Raw genomic sequence first — 20,272 nt, 5'->3', positions numbered from 1 at the left:
CTGGTTAGGATCTCCAGCCAGGTTCTGAGTCCATGTTCTCTTGCTAGGTTCTCCAGGTTCTCCAACCAGGTTCAGTAGCCAAGTTCCCTCGCTAGGTTCTCCAGCCAGGTTCTGTCCAGGTTCTCCAGCCAGGTTCAGTCACTAGGTTCTAGTCAGGTTCTCTTGCCAGTTTCTGTAGTCAGGTTCAGTCCAGGATCTTTTGCCATGTTCTCTCGCTAGGTTCTGTCTCTAGGTTCTGAGGCCAGTTTCTGTCCAGGATCTTTTGCCATGTTCTCTCCAGCGAAGTTCTTCTGTCTCTAGAGAACGTTCTGTGTAGGTTCTGTGCCTAGGTTCTGTCTCTCTTACATCTGTATTTATACCAGTTGATTCCAATCCTATCAATCTCTATTTCAAAGGTTAGGGCGTTTCTTATCTCCATTCCAGGGAGTAAAGATTATGTAGCTTAAGCATGATTGTTCGTAGTTAAAGTGATTAATTATCCACCTGGCACTTAGTTAAGAGGTTTTATTCCCTCCCTAACTTCAGGGGAAAAATCCCTACCTGGGCAAATAATCTTTCTCAGAGAGGAGACCTTGGTTAAAACACATAGTGCCAAGAAGGTGAGCAAACATATTAAGAACAGTATGCCATATATGCCGGGTCTCTTGAAACAGCAAGGATGGACCGGCTCCCGGCATTTAACCTCAGTTAATTTCTAAGTATTTTTATGATATTCTAAATGGAATTGCTTTCTTAATTTCTTGTTGTTTGTTTTTAGTGTATGGTAATGTAACTGACTTTGTGTGTGTTGATTTTGTTTTCCTGATACTTAGTTGAATTGATTTATTAATTTTAAGTTTTTCCATGTAATCTTTAAGGTTTTCTACATAAAAGAGCATATTATCTGTGAACAGAGATTCCTTTCCTTTCCTTTCCTTTCCTTTCCTTTCCTTTCCTTTCCTTCCTTTCCTTTCCTTTCCTTTCCTTTCCTTTCCTTTCCTTTCCTTTCCTTTCCTTTCCTTTCCTTCCCTTCCCTTCCCTTCCCTTCCCTTCCCTTCCCTTCCCTTCCCTTCCCTTCCCTTCCCTTCCCTTCCCTTCCTTTCCCTTCCCTTCTCTTCTCTTCACTTCTCTCTCTCTCTCTCTCTCTCTCTCTCTCTCTCTCTCTCTCTCTCTCTCTCTCTTTCTTTCTTCCTTCCTTCCTTTTTCCTCACTCAAGGATATTTTTCCATTGATTTTTTTTTTTTTTTTTTTTTACAGAGAGTGGATGATAGAGGGAAAGACAGAGAAAAATATTGATGTTAGAGAAACACAACAATTAGTTGCCTCCTGCATGTGCCCCAACCAGGGTCCCAGTGGGGAGGAGCCTGCAACCTAGGTACATGCCCTTGACCGGATTGAACCCAGGACCATTCAGTCTGCAGGCGGATGCTCTATCCACTGAGCCAATCTGGCTAGAGCTCCATTGATTTTAGATAGAGTGGAAGGGAGGGAGGAAGGAAGGAGGAAGAGAAGAGAGAGAGAGAGAATGAGAGAGAGAGAGAGAGAGAGAGAGAGAGAAAGAGAGAGAGAGAGAGAGAGAGAGAGAGATATTAGTTACTTCTAGAACTTGCCCCCACCTAGGCAGGGATCAAACCTGCAACCCAGGTACATGCCCTTTACTGGGATCAAACCCTCAACACTTTGGTGCATGGGCCAACACTCCAACCAGTGAGCTACACTGGCCAGGGTGATAATTTTACTTCTTTCTAACAAATTTGGATGCCTTTTATTTATTTTTCTTGCCTTATTGCTCTGGCTAGAACTTCCATTACTTTGTTGAATTGAAGAGGTAAAAGCAGGCTTTCTTTCTTCTTCTTTTTTTTTTTTTTACAGAGGAAAAGCTTTCAGTCTTTCACTATCGAGGATGATGTGTTCACTCTGGGTTTTTCATGTATTGCATTTTATTATGTTGAGGTAGTTTCCTTCTATTCCTAGGATTTTTAGTGCTTTTTTCATGAAAGGGTATTGAATTTTTTGAAATGCATTTTATGCATTTATTAATATGATCATGTGGATTTTTGTTTATTCTGTTAATGTGGTATCTTACATTGATTGATGTTGAGACATCCTTGTATTTCAGGAATAAATCCCACTTGCTTTTAAATATTGGAATGTTGAATCCTGTTTTTAAATATTTTTTGAGGCTTTTAGCATCAATTTTTTAAGGAATACTTATCTGCAGCTTTATTTTCTTGTAGTGTCTTTGTCTAGCTTTGGTATGAGTGTAATGCTGGCCTCATAGAAGGAGTTAGAAAGTGTTCCTTCCTTTTCAATTTTTGAAAAAGTTTGAAAAAAGGTTAACATTATTTTTTCTTTAAATGTTTGGTAGAATTCATCAGTGATGCCAGTGGGTCTAGGACTTCTCTTTGTCAGATTTTTTAAATTGCTGATTCAATTTCCTTAATGGTTATAGATCTACTCAGATTCTATACCTGTTTTCTTCGCGGTTATCACGGAGATTGCATTTAATATCTTGAAGTTGTAGCACTTTAATTTGGGTTTATACCACCTTAACTCCAATAACATACAAACTCTGCTTTTTTAAACAGCTATCTCTGATAACACTTTTTTCAAGGCATTTATACTCTCCTTTGTTTTTTCCTTGAGGATAGTGTTCTGTAGTCCTTTGTTTTCATGATCATTACCATGACAATGAAGTCCATGGTCAAGTATTGTTTTGTTTCAATTAATTGTCATCTGGTTATTGTAAATTACATTTCTCTAATATTGAGAATATCTTCAAATTGAGCATTTTTCATCAAAAGAAAGACAAAGGATGAAACAGTATAATATGGTTTGTGGTTGAAATTATATTTAAAGATCATTGTAGTCCTCAATATTAACACATGATCATATAATTTCCAGTTATATTAGGTATGTCTTAAAAGGTAAAATAGCTGGCTGGCATGGCTCAGTGGTTGCGCCTGGACCTAAGAACAAGGAGGTCATGGTTTGATTCCTGGTCAGGGCACATGACTGGTTTTCGGGCTTGATCCCCAGTGTGGGGTGTGCAGGAGGCAGCCGATCAATGATTCTCATCATTGAAGTTTCTATCTCTTTCTCCTGCTCCTTCTCTGAAATCAATAAAAAATATATTAAAAAATAATAAAAGGTAAAATAAGCTTTTATGTGTGGAAAATAAGGTATATTTAATTCAACAGTTTTATGTTTAAAATATTTGAATGTCAATGAATTGTGATTAGCATTTATTCTACATTTTCTTAATTCAAGTATTGATATTATTGTTTAAATCTAATATTTAGAAAAGTCATAAATTCAGAATTTGCCTCATTTTGAGATTAGAGGATATTGATGTATCTTATATTGCTGTATCTTTTTTAATGAAGTAATTATTACACTGAACTATTGAAATTATATGCTTGTTTTTGAAAAATAAAATAACATGTTTCATCTATATTTTGATTATCAATTTAAACAATGACTTGGGATTTCTGATTAGAAAGGCAATAGACTAATTCTTATTCATATTAATATTCTTAAAAATCCATAATACTTAAAATAGAAATATTAAGGACATTCTTTAAAAAATTAACTTAGTGGTAGTTTATGACAACATACTTAAATTTTGATTTAGCTATGAGGTTATTATTATGAATTGGACTGAAGTTGAAAAAGTTTATTAATATGTTTTTCTCAAATAGTTTCTCCTGAAAACCTAATTACATTAGATTTACATTTAAATGTTGATGATGAATTATTATCAAAATTTCAGATATGTGTACTTGATATTGATTCAATATTCATATTATTTTAACTGAAATATGACAATGTTTGCCTTAATATGAAAAAAGAAAAATATAATTTCCTTAAAATTTATTGTAGGAAGGAAGATCCAATGGATACTAATTCAATTTGGAATAATGACATTTGGAGGTTAAAAGTCATTATTCTAAATTGATGTTATGTAACAAGCAACAAATAGAAATGTTCCAAATATCATTATTGTAAGATTTAAAGTATCAGGAATGGTTTTAAAATATATTTTTATTGATTCTAGAGAGGAAGGGAGAAGGAGAGAGAAATAGAAACATCAGTGATGAGAGAGAATCATTGATTGGCTGCTTCCTTTACGCCCCACACTGGGGTTTGAATCCGAAACCTGAGCATGAACCGTGACTTGCTGGTTCATAGGTCGATGCTCAACTACTGAGTCACGTTGGCTGGGTCAGAAATGGTTTTTATACAACATTGAAGGAATCTTAAATATATTTCATCAAAATTTCGAAATATTTCATATGTAAGTACTTGGTAATGTTATATCATTTAAAAAATAAACACCCAAACTAGCCTAGGATAAGGTGAACCTCAGTGGTCTAAGTGCCTTATTTTAAAACTAAAGTGTGCAGTTATAAATATTTAATAATAAAAAGATATGAGCCAATCAATTATTTTAAATAAAAAGATGTACTTATTTATGTATATCGTGATTTTCCCAAATGCAATTGTAATACTTTTGTGAAAACAGCTAAAGGAAAATATTGAATTACACACTCTCAAGTGACACTTGAAATGTCTGGGCCTTTAAAAGGATATAAAATTGAAAATGATTGCCTTGCGTAAATTGCAAATGAATATGAGGCTATTTTGGAAATCAATGAACGGATCTAAAAATCTACAGTCAGCCACATGATGTCGCTGTATACCACCAAATCTTGTCAGTGGGAATGTTTGATCGCCAACACTAAAGGAGGAAGCTCCATTTTGTCACCGCCCGAGAGAAGACAGGAACGCTGAGAGGAAGTACTAAAAATATGAAGTAAAGACATGATTTTGAAGTAAGGCGAGAGAGGTACGAAAAGTGTAGTGCTTCTGCGATGCTGTATCCCAGGCGAGGAGGCAAGGGAGCCCGGCGCCTGCTGCTCTCTCTTCTGCTTCTTGCAATCTGGAAGGCGGGGAGCGGCCAGGTCCACTACTCCATCCAGGAGGAGGCCAAGCACGGCACCTTCGTGGGCCGCATCGCGCAGGACCTGGGGCTGGAGCTGGCGGAGCTGGTGCCGCGCCTGTTCCGGGTGGCGTCCAAAGACCACGGGGACCTCCTGGAGGTAAATCTGCAGAATGGCATTTTGTTTGTGAATTCTCGGATCGACCGCGAGGAGCTGTGCGGGCGGAGCTTGGAGTGCAGCATCCACCTGGAGGTGGTGGTGGAGAGGCCGCTGCAGGTTTTCCACGTGGAGGTGGAGGTGAAGGATATTAACGATAATCCACCGGTCTTCAGAGAGAGAGAACAAAGGTTATTTATTCCCGAATCTAGACTGCTGGGATCGCATTTCCCGCTAGAGGGCGCTGCTGATGCCGACATTGGCACCAATTCTCTTCTAACGTATACGCTCAGCCCCAGTGATTATTTCTCGTTGGATATACAGGCAAGTGATGAGCTGAGTAAGTCACTTGCGCTTGAATTGAGGAAAGTTTTGGACAGAGAAGAAACACCAGAACTTCATTTATTATTGACAGCCACGGATGGGGGCAAACCTGAGCTGGAAGGTACAGTTCACCTGCTGATAACGGTGCTCGACGCTAATGACAACGCCCCATTGTTTTCTCAGGCCGTGTACAGAGTCCATTTATTGGAAACTATAGCAAATGGGACATTAGTAACCACATTAAATGCCTCTGACGCTGACGAAGGTGTAAATGGAGAAGTTGTCTTTTTCTTTGGCAGTGATGTTCCTGTGAACATTAGAAAGAACTTCAAAATTGATTCCAGCTCAGGAGAAATTAGGCTAATTGGTAAATTGGATTATGAAGAGACAAAATCCTACGAAATTCAGGTAAAAGCAGTTGATAAAGGAAGTCCTCCCATGTCAAATCACTGCAAGGTTTTAGTGAAAGTGCTGGATGTAAATGATAATGCTCCGGAACTGGCGGTCAGGTCCTTGTCCTTGCCGGTCAGAGAGGACGCCCCCCTCGGCACTGTCATTGCCTTCATCTCCGTGTCCGACCGGGACTCCAGTGTCAACGGGCAGGTGACCTCCACCCTGACACCCCATGTCCCCTTCAAGCTGGTGTCCACCTTCAAGAATTACTATTCTCTGGTGCTGGACAGCGCCCTGGACCGCGAGAAGCTGTCACACTACGAGTTGGTGGTGACAGCGCGGGACGGGGGCTCGCCTTCTCTGTCGTCCACAGCCAGCGTGTCCGTGGAGGTGGCCGACGTGAACGACAACGCGCCGCTGTTCGCGCAGCCCGAGTACACGGTGTTCGTGAAGGAGAACAACCCGCCCGGCCGCCACATCTTCACGGTGTCGGCGCGGGACTCGGACGCGCAGGAGAACGCGCGGGTGTCCTACTCGCTGGTGGAGCGGCGGGTGGGCGAGCGCGCGCTGTCGAGCTACGTGTCGGTGCACGCGGGGAGCGGCCAGGTGTACGCGCTGCAGCCTCTGGACCACGAGGAGCTGGAGCTGCTGCAGTTCCAGGTGAGCGCGCGCGACGCGGGCGAGCCTCCTCTGGGCAGCACCGTGACGCTGCGGGTGTTCGTGCTGGACGAGAACGACAACGCGCCCGCGCTGCTGCCTCCGGCTCCAGGCGGCCCGGGCGGTGCTGTGAGCGAGCTGGTGTCGCGGTCGGTGGGCGCGGGCCACGTGGTGGCGAAGGTGCGCGCGGTGGACGCGGACTCGGGCTACAACGCGTGGCTGTCGTATGAGCTGCTGCCGGCGGCGGGTGGTGCGCGCAGCCCGTTCCGCGTGGGGCTGTACACGGGCGAGATCAGCACGACGCGCGCCCTGGACGAGGCGGATGCACCGCGGCAGCGCCTGCTGGTGCTGGTGAAGGACCATGGCGAGCCGGCGCTTATGGCCACGGCCACTGTGCTGCTGTCGCTGGTGGAGAATAGCCAGGCGCCAAAGACCTCCTCCCAAACGTCTCCTGGCGCTGCGAAGGCGGAGGCGGCGCTGGTGGACGTGAACGTGTATCTGATCATCGCCATCTGCGCGGTGTCCAGCCTTTTGGTGCTCTCATTGCTGCTGTACACGGCTCTGCGGTGCTCCGCGCCGCCCACGGAGGGTGCGTGCGGGCCGGGGAAGCCGGTGCTGGTGTGCTCCAGCGCGGTGGGCAGCTGGTCATACTCACAACAGAGGCGGCAGAGGGTGTGCTCTGGGGAGGGGCCGCCCAAGACGGACCTCATGGCCTTCAGCCCCAGTCTTCCTCCGGGTCCGAATATGTCGGAAGAAAATGAACACCCAGAAGTAAATTCGGAACATTCTGGTAATGTAAGTCCAACTTTCAAGCTTTGCCTTTAATTTTTTTTTTTAATTTAACTTATATAATCACCTTTTTAAATGTGACTTTTTAGAATGTATTCAAAGTGTCCACTAAAATTGAAAGAAATCTTACCATTCAACACAGGTATTTATGTTATTATTTACAGCTGCATCCTGAATGGAACATAGAAATAACAAGCACAACAACAACAACAAAAATGTAGGGACAAATTGAAGTATTCTTTGAAAAAGCATCCTACTTAAAAAGAATACACACAGAAAATACTAAGTAGTCTTGATTACATTTAACACAGGATCTGAACGTAGTCAATTACAGTGACATTTTCAAGTTTATTACTTTAACCTTATAGTGAAGTGTTAAGTCTTTGACCAAAATTAATTTCTCTTGCCCATTCGCATTACTCTGTTCCCATAGCTATATTTCCTAATGTTCAGGCTTAGCGTTTCCTCCATAGACAATGTTTATTTATGGATCCATTCCACAAGCACATAACTCTCTTATATACTAAGCCCTGCTGTAGAACCTAGGGACAGAGCAACAGTGAAACAAGATAGGGAAGGTCTCTGGTTTGGGGGGTGGGAAGGAGAACACATTGTATTTAAAATAACAAGTTTAAACCTGTTTTCACCTATTTAAAATAACAATTGGGTTATGAAAAGACTTGGATTTAGTATAATATTGCTTTTTCCATTTTCTTTGTATAGCAGGGTGTTTATAAAGGGAGATGTTGTTCTATTCATAACTTTAAAAACTATTTTTATTGATTTCAGAGAGGAGTGGAGAGGGAGAGAGAGATAGAAACATCAACAATGAGAGTCATTGATGGGCTGTCTCCTGCGTGCCTCATACTGGGGATCAAGCCCACAACCCAGGCATGTGCCCTGACATGGAATTGAGCCATGACCTCCTGGTTCGTAGGTCGATGCTCAACCACTGAGACAGCTGGAGTAGTCATGACTTTTTAAAAAGAGGCAATAAAATGCTGACTGTTATCAGCAAGCTTTCTTAGAAACAAAGCAGATGAAGGTTTCCCCCATCTATGTGAATAGTACTCAGAAAGTATATGTATTTCTCATTGCATCGCTAAAGCAAAATATAGTCAAGTAGAGGAAAATGTCCTGGAAAGGTGAATTAAAATGATCAAACAATTGGGATAAATAGAGAAAACTATATTTTGAAGCTGAACTAAAAATCATAAATAGTATGGAAAACGTAAACATATATTTTCTTCTATCAAGCCAGAAAAACTTGAGTTACAAGCTGGCATTTGAAGCTAAACTAGCACAATTTATTTCTTGAAGAATTTATATAGGTTGAAAAAGTAGTTATCTAATAATGCTTCGCAGAGAGGTTAACAATAAGATTATTAATGGAATTGAGCATCATTTAACGAATACCAATAGCCTTTTTTGAATATGGCCTGAAGACATTCAGACATGCCTTCACATAAATACATTGGGATCACTGACAAAAAGAAAGTGTTAGACTGATGCTCAACAGTTCTTCCTGTATATTGATTATTGTTGTAAAGGTAAAAAGTTTTCTGGGTTAGTTGAAGGTTTTAACTTGAAGGTAAATCTCAAATATTGGTTAATGATCACTAAACTAAAAGAAGTGGGCTTAAAAAGGTGATTTTTAATGAAAAGGTAATTCTGGAATGGAGAACAAGATTATTGTGGAGAGATTTGTTACTAAGTATTTCTTTAAACAAATAAATATGAATGGAATTCCCATTGGTGGTTAATATTCTTGTCTCTTTCAGAATCTTTGAGTAGTTAACACAACTTTCAATAGTTTCATCTTTCTTTATAAGATTTCTTTCAGAAAATGTATTATATTAATTCCTCTCTTCTTTAAAAAGACGAACCAGTTGCTTTATTTTCTTACTTTTTCACCTGTCCTTTCCTATGATTAATGGGTTATTCAAACAATATTTTAGTATTAATAAAAACATAAAATAATATAGATTTATGGCAAAACTTATTCTTTAGTGTTTATTTCATGGTATATTTACATTTCAAATTAGTCAGTCATTTAGGAAATTTATTGACTGAAAAATGGTCAGATCCTCAGAATAGGAAGTTTTATATGATAAGATCTTTTACCAGATAATCATTGTTGTGCAACTGGATTAATTTTGGTTAATATTAATTATCCATTAAAGTTAGTAGCTTCACAGCTTTGTTGTCTATCTGAAAACACTAGACAAGGATCATCATGCTGTACATACTGAGAATAACAGTTATTCTCATGTTCCTATGGAGGCTCCAATTTTCAAACACCCCAAGGGAAACAAAATCTTGTTAACCACATACATTATTATCTTTTAATTCTTCAATCTCGGTAATTAGTTTTCGTTTCATGATTATGATTTTAGGAATTATAATTTTATTTTCAAGTTACCTTGATATGATGATACCAGTGTGATCTCATTTGTGGGAAAGTACTATTTTTACATCACCTAAAATGCAAGGCAGGGCACTTGAGAAGACTAATTCTTGATATGTTCCTTCTCTAAAAAACAAACAAACAAAAAACCAACAAAAACCCAAAACGTTTCCTTTTCAAGATTAGAAGTGTAACTCTATTTTCTGGTATAACTATGTAATTAGAAAGTAAGGTATTGCCCGGCTGGTGTTGCTCAGTGGTTGAGCGTTAAACTATGAACCAGGAGGTTGTGCACGGTTCGATTCCTAGTCAAGGCACATGCCCAGGTTGCAGGTTGTTTCCCAATCTGGTACAGGGCATGTAGGAGGCAGCCAATTGATCTCTCTCTCTCTCTCTCTCTCTCTCTTCCAAAAAAGAAATAAAAACATATTTAAAAAAGAACACAAATAGATAAGAATGAGAAGTAGTTATTTATTTTGGTAACAATATTTCTTTTCCTTCTGGGAACACTGGAGGATTTCCCTTCCCTGTTTCCTTGAGGTGTGATTTTCTTTGACCAATGAAATGTGGATGTGTCTCAATTCCTAGCAGAAGTATGTAATTGCCAGTGCAAGACTCTGTTGTGCAGTTTTATGACATTGCAGGAATTATGAAAACACAGGTTGATGTTGAGATGCCATAATCTGGAGGCAGTTTGGGATGCTGAGTCACCATGTGGAGGAAAGCTGTCCTAGGTAGTCTCCCATAACCGCAGAAGACCTTGCAGGAGCCAGAAATACAATTGTGTTTATTTTATTTTAATTAATTAATTTAGTTGGGAAACATTGATGTGAGAGAGACACATCAATTGGTTGCCTCCTGCATGCACCCCAAACAAGGTCTGGGATCGAGCCTGCAACTAAGGTGTGTGCCCATGACTGGGATCAAACTCGGGACCCTTCAGTCTGAGGGCCGTTGCTATATCCACTGAGCCAAATGGGCTAGGGCCAATTGTGCTTATTTTAGAGGGAAAACTGAAATAGTCAGTGTACAGCAACATATTCATTGGGATTCCAGTGTCATTAAGCTAATGTGAACAGAATAAATTTTAAGAGGAGAGCATTACAATTGATAGAACATTATTATTGACTTTTTAAAAAATCCTCACTGAGGATATTTTTTCTATTGATTTCTAGAGAGAATGTGAAGGAGGCTGGAGGGGTGGAGAGAGAGATAGAAAGAAACATCCATGTGATAGACACACAATTGGTTGTCTCCCATATGGGCCCCTACCAGGACTGCAGAACCTGCAACCAAGGTATGTGCCCTTGATCAGGAATTGAACCTGTGATCGTTTGGTCTGCAGGAGTATTCTCTAACCACTGAGTGACTGGCCAGCGCTATTATTGACTTTTTTTTTTTTTATTAAGGCATCTGACCATTAAGCAGATTAGATAACTTGGATCCCGTGGGAAAAATTATTGTGTTGTGGTTTCTTTTTTTTTTTTATAAAAGGTAAAAAAAAAAAAATAAAAAATTTAAAATGTTTTAGGGTCTGGCCACTGTGACTCAGTGGTTGAGCATTGACCTATGAACCAGGAGGTCAGGGCACAAGCCAGGGTTGCAGGCTTGATCCCCAGTAGGGGGCATGCAGGAGGCAGCCAATCAATAATTCTTTCTCATCACTGATGTTTCCATTTTCCTCTCCCTCTCCTTTCCTCTGTGAAATCATTAAAAAAATACATTTAAAATGTTTTAGGTCCTTCTCCTCCTCCTCCTCCTCCTCCTCCTCCTCCTCCTCCTCCTCCTCCTCCTCCTCCTCCTCCTCCTCCTCCTCCCACTCCTCCTCCTCCTCTTCCTTTTTCTTCTTCTTGTTGTCTTGCTTAGTGTCCATTCCTTCTTTTTTTCCTTCTAGGGCTTTGTTGTAGTTTTGTGAAAGACTGAGATGAAGATATTGCAAGAATAAATGCTCAGACACATAAACCTTAGGGAATTGACAGTTCATTTTGATAAATGCAAAGGGTATTGCTGCACCAAATTATCACAAACTTTGTGTCTTAAAACAACAGAAATGTATTTCTCGTCGTTCTAGAGGCCAGAAGTCCAACATCCAGGTGTTCTGGCAGGGCCACAGTCCCTCTGAAGGCTCTAGGGGCAAATTCATCCTGGCCTCTTCCAGTTTCTGGTGGTTCCTGGCATTCCTGGGCTTGTGGCCACATAACTCCAATTTCTGCCTCACATTTATTTCCTGTGTCTCTGTGTATCTTTTCTTTTTCTGTCTCTTATAAGGACACCTGTCATTTGATTATGGCCAACCCTAATCTAGGATGATGTTAGAGTTACCTTAACTATATCCATGAATATCTTTATTCCAAATAAAGTCACGTGCTAAGGATCTGGTTGTGTACTATTCAACCCACTACAGATGTCAAGAGATGTCAAGCTGGGTGGTATTTGTTCAGCACGCATTCTCATTCTTTTTTCCCCACTGGAGGAAATGTGCTTGGATTTCTGGCATTAGCACTCTATTTCTCCGAGGGAGAGAGATATGCTAGATCCTCAGAAACCCTGAATAACAGAATACACCTCATACCCCCAGCCATGTTATTCCAAAAACCCAGCAAAATTACCTTAAGGGATTACAAAAATTGCCTTAACTAAGCTATATTTCCAAGAGCTAATATTTGGCATAATTTCTTAATATGTCAATAGTAGCCAGTATGTTGGCCACTGTATGTCAAAATTACTGGGTATTAAAAACATGCAGTTGCATTGCAACTACGGAGTGATGTAATGGCCAGTCTGTAGCTATGTGAAATCAGTTTAAGATCCAAGAGAATTTGCTTACATGAGGTCTTGCCTTGGCCTTCACTTCACAAGAGCAGCCTTGCCATTTTCATCTCCTGGCTTCAACAATGAATATGTGACCCATGTCTGGCCAAGTGAGAACCATCACAACTATTGACTAAAGGAAAGATATGCCATCGAAACTGGGTCAAAGGAAGTGATATTTTAGGATTTTTGCTGGGACTATCAGGAAACGGGCGCTTTCTATTGAGAGTCACTAAATGTAGACTAAAAGCTACTTTGGCCATTTTGCCATCACATGGGAAAAGCCTACGTGAGAAAGAGGTCAGCAGAGGAAAATAAAGCATAAATGTGGAGATACTGAAGTGTGTATACACAGCTCTGCCTGAAACCAGTAAATAATTATCCATTTCCATGTATAAGACAGTAAGTGATGCTCTGCTTTCTTAAGTCAGTTCATTACTAGAGTATGATTAAAATAAACATACACTTCCATACAGGGTGTGAATAAGTTTCTTAAGATAGGACTCAAGAGAGAAATTAGTATTGATTTTTAGCACCAGGAAAAGCTAGTTTTTCTTTAGAAAATGTTTTTGCTGTTCTTTTATGGACACTTTTTCCTCTTTCTGAAAGAAAAATTTGTGACCTTAGAGTAACTGAAAATGATTATTATGTATGTTGGACACTGACCCACTCCTAAATTCATTTTATTTTCTTCCCTATGTTATCTTTATCTTATTTTTATATTGCTTTTGTGTGAAGGGGCCAATTAAGAATTAATAAAAGCATTAGCTCTAAGAAAGGGATCAATTATACTATTCAAATATTTAAATGTAGTATAAAATGGAATATTCCTAAATTAAGAACACATTTTCCAAGTGAGAAATTATTAACTTTCAAACATCTGCAAACAGTTCAGAAAACAAAGTTAAATCACAAAAACAACAATTGATTGAAGTACCCTTTGATTCCTGTGTGCATTACTTGAAGAAATGGTTTAAAAAAAGACATACTGTAGCCAAAAGAATTGAAAGCAGGGTCTGAAAGATAGATTTTTCACACCCATGTTCATAGCAGCATCGTTCACAATAGCCAAGAGGTGGAAACATCCCAAATATCCATGAACAGATGGATGAATAGCCAAACAAAATGTGGCGTATACACACCTGGGGATGAATAGGTAAACAAGATGTGGTATATACACACATCATAATATTATTCAGTCTTAAAAAGGAAGGAAACCCCATCACATGCTACAACAAGGGTGAAACTGGAGGCCATTATGCTGAGTGAAATAAGCCAGTCACAGACAAATACTGTGTGATTCCACTAATATAGGGTAACTAAACTGATTAAATTCAAAGAAACAGAAAGTAGAATGGTGTGGGCGGTATGTGGTGGAGAAGTGGGAGTTGTCTAGTGAGTATGGAGTTTCGGATTTGTAAGGTGAAAGTTGTGGGGATCTGTTTCACAACAATGTGAATATACTTACCATACTAAACTGCATACTTAAAAACGGCTGAGATGGTAAATTTTATGTGTTTTAACCCAATAAAAAGGGGAAATGATATATTCCAGAGTTTAAAATAGCTATTTTTCAAAGATGAAAGTTATGAATAAACAGACCAGACAATAGTCTAGTTTTAAATCTATAGGCTAAGCAGTAATGCCTACCTTTGGCCACGTGATGTCGCTGTCTACCACAGAGTGTTCTCTAGGAGGAAAAACACCCAGAGCCCCATCGTCGTTCCAGAGAAGCGGAACAATAAGAGAAGCAGGAGACGAGAGGAGAATATTTCACATTTTACAAACCATGATTTTCTAATTTGATCAACTCACTGAGGATTGGTAATGGTGTCTTCTATGAGAAAGGACCCGGAGGTCGGGCGTCTGCTGCTCTCCATTCTGTTCCTCGCAGCCTGGGAGGCTGGGAGCGGCCAGGTTCACTACGCGGTCCCCGAGGAGGCCAAGCACGGCACCTTCGTGGGCCGCATCGCGCAGGACCTGGGGCTGGAGCTGGCGGAGCTGGTGCCGCGCCTGTTCCGGGTGGCGTCCAAAGGCCGCGGGGACCTCCTGGAGGTAAATCTGCAGAATGGCATTTTGTTTGTGAATTCTCGGATCGACCGCGAGGAGCTGTGCGGGCGGAGCCTGGAGTGCAGCATCCACCTGGAGGTGGTGGTGGAGAGGCCGCTGCAGGTTTTCCACGTGGAGGTGGAGGTGAAGGACATTAACGACAACCCGCCTGTATTTCCAATGTCGGTCAAGACTATTGGGTTTTCCGAATCGAAGCTGCTTGACTCGCGGTTTCCTCTAGAGGGAGCAACTGATGCAGATATCGGAGTAAACGCTCTTCTTTCCTACAAGCTCAGTTCCAGTGAGTTTTTCTCTCTAGATATACAGACAAATGATGAACTAAGCCAGTCTTTGTCTCTTGTGCTTAGGAAATCTCTGGACAGAGAGGAGACTGCCGCGGTTAATTTGTTACTGGTGGCTACGGATGGCGGCAAACCTGAGCTCACGGGCACCGTTCAATTGTTTATTAATATATTGGATGTGAATGACAATGAACCTACTTTTGACCAATCAGTTTACAAAGTACAATTGTTAGAGAACACCGCAAACGGAACGTTAGTGATTAAACTAAATTCTTCTGATGCGGATGAAGGATCAAACAGCGAGATTGTGTATTCATTTAGTAGTGATGTGCCCTCCACTATAAAGACCAAGTTCAAAATAGACCCCAGCACAGGGGAAATCAGAACTAAGGGACAATTAGATTATGAAGTAGCGAAATCCTACGAGATTCAAGTCCTTGCATATGACAATGGAATTCCGTCAATGACTGGGCACTGTAAAATTTCAGTGAAAATTGTGGACATCAATGATAACACACCAGAAGTCTCAATAACATCTCTTTCACTTCCGATCCGAGAGGACGCTCTTCTGGGCACAGTAATTGCTCTTATTATGGTGTCTGATCGCGACTCAGGTGCCAACGGGCAGGTGACCTGCTTACTATCACCTCACGTCCCCTTCAAGCTGGTGTCCACCTTCAAGAATTACTATTCTCTGGTGCTGGACAGCGCCCTGGACCGCGAGAAGCTGTCACACTACGAGTTGGTGGTGACCGCGCGGGACGGGGGCTCGCCTTCTCTGTCGTCCACAGCCAGCCTGTCCGTGGAGGTGGCCGACGTGAACGACAACGCGCCGCTGTTCGCGCAGCCCGAGTACACGGTGTTCGTGAAGGAGAACAACCCGCCCGGCCGCCACATCTTCACGGTGTCGGCGCGGGACTCGGACGCGCAGGAGAACGCGCGGGTGTCCTACTCGCTGGTGGAGCGGCGGGTGGGCGAGCGCGCGCTGTCGAGCTACGTGTCGGTGCACGCGGAGAGCGGCCAGGTGTCCGCGCTGCAGCCTCTGGACCACGAGGAGCTGGAGCTGCTGCAGTTCCAGGTGAGCGCGCGCGACGCGGGCGAGCCTCCTCTGGGCAGCACCGTGACGCTGTGGGTATTCGTGCTGGACGAGAACGACAACGCGCCCGCGCTGCTGCCGCCTGGGGCGGGCGGAGGGGGCATCGAGGTAGGTGGCGAGCTGGTGTCGCGGTCGGTGGGCGCGGGCCACGTGGTGGCGAAGGTGCGCGCGGTGGACGCGGACTCGGGCTACAACGCGTGGCTGTCGTATGAGCTGCTGCCGGCGGCGGGTGGTGCGCGCAGCCCGTTCCGCGTGGGGCTGTACACGGGCGAGATCAGCACGACGCGCGCCCTGGACGAGGCGGACTCTCCGCGGCAGCGCCTGCTGGTGCTGGTGAAGGACCATGGCGAGCCGGCGCTTATGGCCACGGCCACTGTGCTGCTGTCGCTGGTGGATAGCGGTCAGGCGCCTAAGGCCTCTTTGCGAGAGTCCTCTGGCACCGCGAGCGCAACGGCGGCGCTAGTGGACGTGAACGTGTACCTGATCATCGCCATCTGCGCGGTGTCCAGCCTGTTGGTGCTCTCGCTGCTGCTGTACACGGCTCTGCGGTGCTCCGTGTCGCCCACGGAGGGTGCGTGCGGGCCGGGGAAGCCCGTGCTGGTGTGCTCCAGCGCGGTGGGCAGCTGGTCGTACTCACAACAGAGGCGGCAGAGGGTGTGCTCTGGGGAGGGGCCGCCCAAGACGGACCTCATGGCCTTCAGCCCCAGCCTACCTCAGGGTCCTGGCTCCGCCGAAGAAAGACAACAACCCTCAGAATCGGAACACTTAGGAAAGGTGAGTTTTTAAATTTTTTCCTCTCAATTCTAAAATTGTTCTATTTCATTTATTCGTTATTTCCACTAAAAGCTCTGTCTTTATATCATTATCTTAATGCACATGGAATGAATTGGAGATGATTTTTTTTTTGCATTGAGAATAATTTACTCAATGGCTTGTTATTTTTACATTTTGGCTTTTACATAATTGAATCTCTCCATGAATAATAAGGCCTTTAAGAATTAAAAAACACTTCAGCAAAATGTGAAAACTTAGCATTGCCTGTAAATATTTGTTCCCAAATTAAAAATCCCAGGTGGAAGAAAAGTATAGAGTATGATTATATAATACGCATTTCCCGTATTACACATCCGTTCATTCTGTAAGAATATCTTGGAATAAGACTATCTTATATATCTGGATATGTCCTACATTATTCTTTTAATCAAAAATTAATTTGACTTTATCTGTATAAACAGTTCCTAAATTAGTTTCTCTTTTCCTTGTGTTTGAAAACAGCCGTAACGGATCTTTTAATGATAGGCCCTCCAAAATTATCTATCGTAGGTCATTACTACCCATGGCATCACTTTGGTATGGCTTTCAGTAGTAAAATAAACTGTTATTTGGGATAGAGATTTCACACTTGCAAACTCCTGGGGAGTTTTAAGGCACAATAGAGAGTTTTTTGAGAAAAGAGGCCCCATATTAATTAATTAATTAATTAATTAATTAATACTTATTAGTGTAACTTACCTGTTTACTTATATTACTTGACAAAGTAAATTTAAATTTTTTATTTATTCATTGAACATTAATTAATAATTCATTCTGTTCTAAATATGAATGATAAAATATGAGTAAGTTGCAATCCTGGCTTGAGTACACAGAAAAAAGCTGGTATGAAATATTTTTTTCTAGTACTTAATTCACATGTTTGCTTTCATTTTAAAAGGGTCTGACTATAAACAAAAATTTGGACATTCTCTTACTTCTGTGAATTCAACCTCTTCCTATGGACTTTCTTTGCTCAAATTCCAAATGCTCAGAGAACTCATGCCTCTCACTGAATTCATCTTTAATCTGTTTGGGAATGAAATTTTTAAAAAATTCAACTAAAGGAAGATGTCTTGGGGTGAAATAAAATAGTGTTCTACTATTTGGTTCTTAGTTATTTGCTGATTTCCCTCCAAATGTATGTGGATATTGATCAGTCATAGAAATAATTTCCACGAAGTGATTTTTTTTAATATATTTTATTGATTTTTTTACAGAGAGGAAGGGAGAGGGATAGAGAATTAGAAACATCGACCAGCTGCCTCCTGCACACCCCACACTGGGAATGTGCCTGCAACCAAGGTACATGCCCTTGACCGGAATTGAACCTGGGACCTTTCAGTCCGCAGGCCAACGCTCTATCCACTGAGCCAAACCGGTTCGGCCCACGAAGTGATCTTAGTCATAGCTCCTTCGCAGAGAGGCCAGAATATCAACTTCCATCTGGGATCTTCTTTTACAGGAATTGAGTAGTTTGGTGGGGAGATTTTGAATTCCATTTAAGGATAGTCTGTTCCTACAGGAAACTTATTAGTTCCTTATAATTGATAAGCCTCAAAATTCAGAGTATATGCTTCCCGGGAATCAGAAAGGTTAATCTAAGGCTTTATATATTTACAGAGATAAACAAGTAGCTTGAACAAATGAGGAAGAAGCTTTTTCTTGGGAGGAGTTCTTCCACCTAGAATATCATAGCTACACATCACCTTGAGACTTGTGTGTAGCATGTATGAATGGTCAGGTGGAGTTCTTCCTACTGGAGGTCTGGGCACTACACTTCTACTGTAGTTAAATGGAAAACTTTTAAAACTATATCCAGTGTACCCAGACCTCCAGGAGTCACATTATTTTTTGCTAGGTAAGTTTTAGTGTTTCTTATTCCTTATTTACATTTTCCTTAAGTTGCATCAGTACACGCTTAAATGTCATACAATGTATGGTATTACAATAAGTTGTCAATTAATTGTATAATAATTAATATGAAGTACATGATCTTTTAAAATTTTAAGTTTGTTTCTCATTTAAAAACTCACTACTTTTTCAAGATTTATCAAAGAACTAGCATATTGATCTCTATAATTATTTCCTAGGCCCATGCTTTTCAAAATAATTATTAAGTGTTAACTTCTTTTTCATGACCTTGTACAATAGTCAGTTAGAAATTTGTAAATTTGATATTAACAAATATTATTAATGTCACTTACCTGTTTACTTATATTACTTAAAGTTAATTTAAAATGTTTACTTATTTATTCATTAAAACATTAATTGATCATTCTGTTCTAAATATGAATGATAAAATATGAGTAAGTTGCAATCCTGGCTTGCATTCAATAAGTACACAGAAAAAAACTAGTATGAAAATTTTTTTCTAATACTTAATTCACATGTTTGATTTCATTTAAAAAAGGTCTGATTATAAACAAAAATTTGGACATTCTCTTACCTCTGTAAATTCAACCTTTCCCCTGGACTTTCTTTGCTCAACTTCCAAATGCTCAGAGAACTCATGCCTCTCACTGAATTCACAGAGATCTTTGGAATATTTTATTGCCTCATCTTACATATATTGAGTAGTGAATCCTGTGCTAAAGTTACTTTTCTCTTTTTACTGATTGGTTAAATCACCAGTTCTTCCAAGTAAGAAAATTTTAAGAAACTGGAATCCAGAGATTTATAGAGTGGAGATGATTAAATACACAGTTATTTCATGTTACTGACATTTTAAGATATATAGGTAAATCAAAAAATATAAATGATGTGGAAATATTAAAACTAATATAGTCTTAGTTGGTGTGATGTGAATGTAACAAATATCCAAATCACACAGTGTTGTCATGAAACAAAAGCAAATTTACAAAAGAACCACACTGTAAAAGACTGACTTCTGGCTTATGTATATCTTTTTATAAATAACAGTTAAGCCATCTAACAAGGATATAGTTGTTAGATAAAAGACACATGAATGACTTATAGACATTCTATAAATAAATAAATAATAAAGTGAACATATGTGGCAAATTAGCAATTGACTAAATAATATAGAAGTAAATACGTATGTATATATGGATATATGTGCACACATATTTTCAATGTCTCATATTTTAATGGTCACAAATATCAAAATCCTGGTTTTTTAAATAAAATGTAGATTTAGAGGCCAATCAGTTAAAATTATAGCTCTTCAATCTGATTTAGATCCCATCCAAACACCATCAGTTAATATCATTTTTAAGTTACTTAATCTGTATGTGCTTCCACTTCCTTGTTTGTAAAATGTGAAACATATTAATATGTATCTCAGAGGGTTGTTGCGAAATTTGGTGAGATAACTCCATTAAAACAAATAGAACAGTGCTTGTCAAATGGAAATTATTTCCAATAGATGCCCACTGCTTTTACAACAGTAATTAATTTTATTATATTTTACTCTATGTCATGGATTGGCAGAATTGAAAGTAATAAATTAAAATAAAAGTTCTAAGGATATATTCTGGTAAAATATAAAGACTTTGAGGAGTGCCTGAAGGAAATTACAATAAAAATAGTAATT

General features: G+C 40.5%; 2 protein-coding genes across 2 annotated transcripts in view; both read left to right on the top strand.

Annotated features, from left to right (window-relative positions):
• Window positions 1–4,762: 4,762 nt before the first annotated feature.
• Window positions 4,763–20,272, top strand: part of LOC118658047 (protocadherin alpha-C2) — a 164,099-nt gene continuing 148,589 nt past the window's right edge. Inside the window, exon 1 of the mRNA XM_036312925.1 lies at window positions 4,763–7,247. Coding sequence (XP_036168818.1) covers window positions 4,854–7,247 — 2,394 coding nt within the window. The 5' untranslated portion in view covers window positions 4,763–4,853. The remainder of the gene's footprint in view (window positions 7,248–20,272) is intronic.
• On the top strand, window positions 14,202–16,692 carry LOC118658051 (protocadherin alpha-2-like). The gene has a single exon (XM_036312929.1). It carries the CDS (start codon window positions 14,287–14,289, stop codon window positions 16,690–16,692), a length of 2,406 nt encoding a protein of 801 aa, XP_036168822.1. The 5' UTR covers window positions 14,202–14,286.

Source organism: Myotis myotis, unplaced genomic scaffold, assembly GCF_014108235.1.
Source record: "Myotis myotis isolate mMyoMyo1 unplaced genomic scaffold, mMyoMyo1.p scaffold_m19_p_6, whole genome shotgun sequence".
Classification (NCBI taxonomy): domain Eukaryota; kingdom Metazoa; phylum Chordata; class Mammalia; order Chiroptera; family Vespertilionidae; genus Myotis; species Myotis myotis.
The sequence above is the reverse complement of the archived record's forward strand: the minus strand, read 5'-3'. Positions and strand labels throughout refer to the sequence as shown.

Bases quoted from the DNA above. Each gene is read 5' to 3' on its own strand.
- LOC118658051 (XM_036312929.1), top strand. From the start codon at position 14,287: ATGGTGTCTTCTATGAGAAAGGACCCGGAGGTCGGGCGTCTGCTGCTC.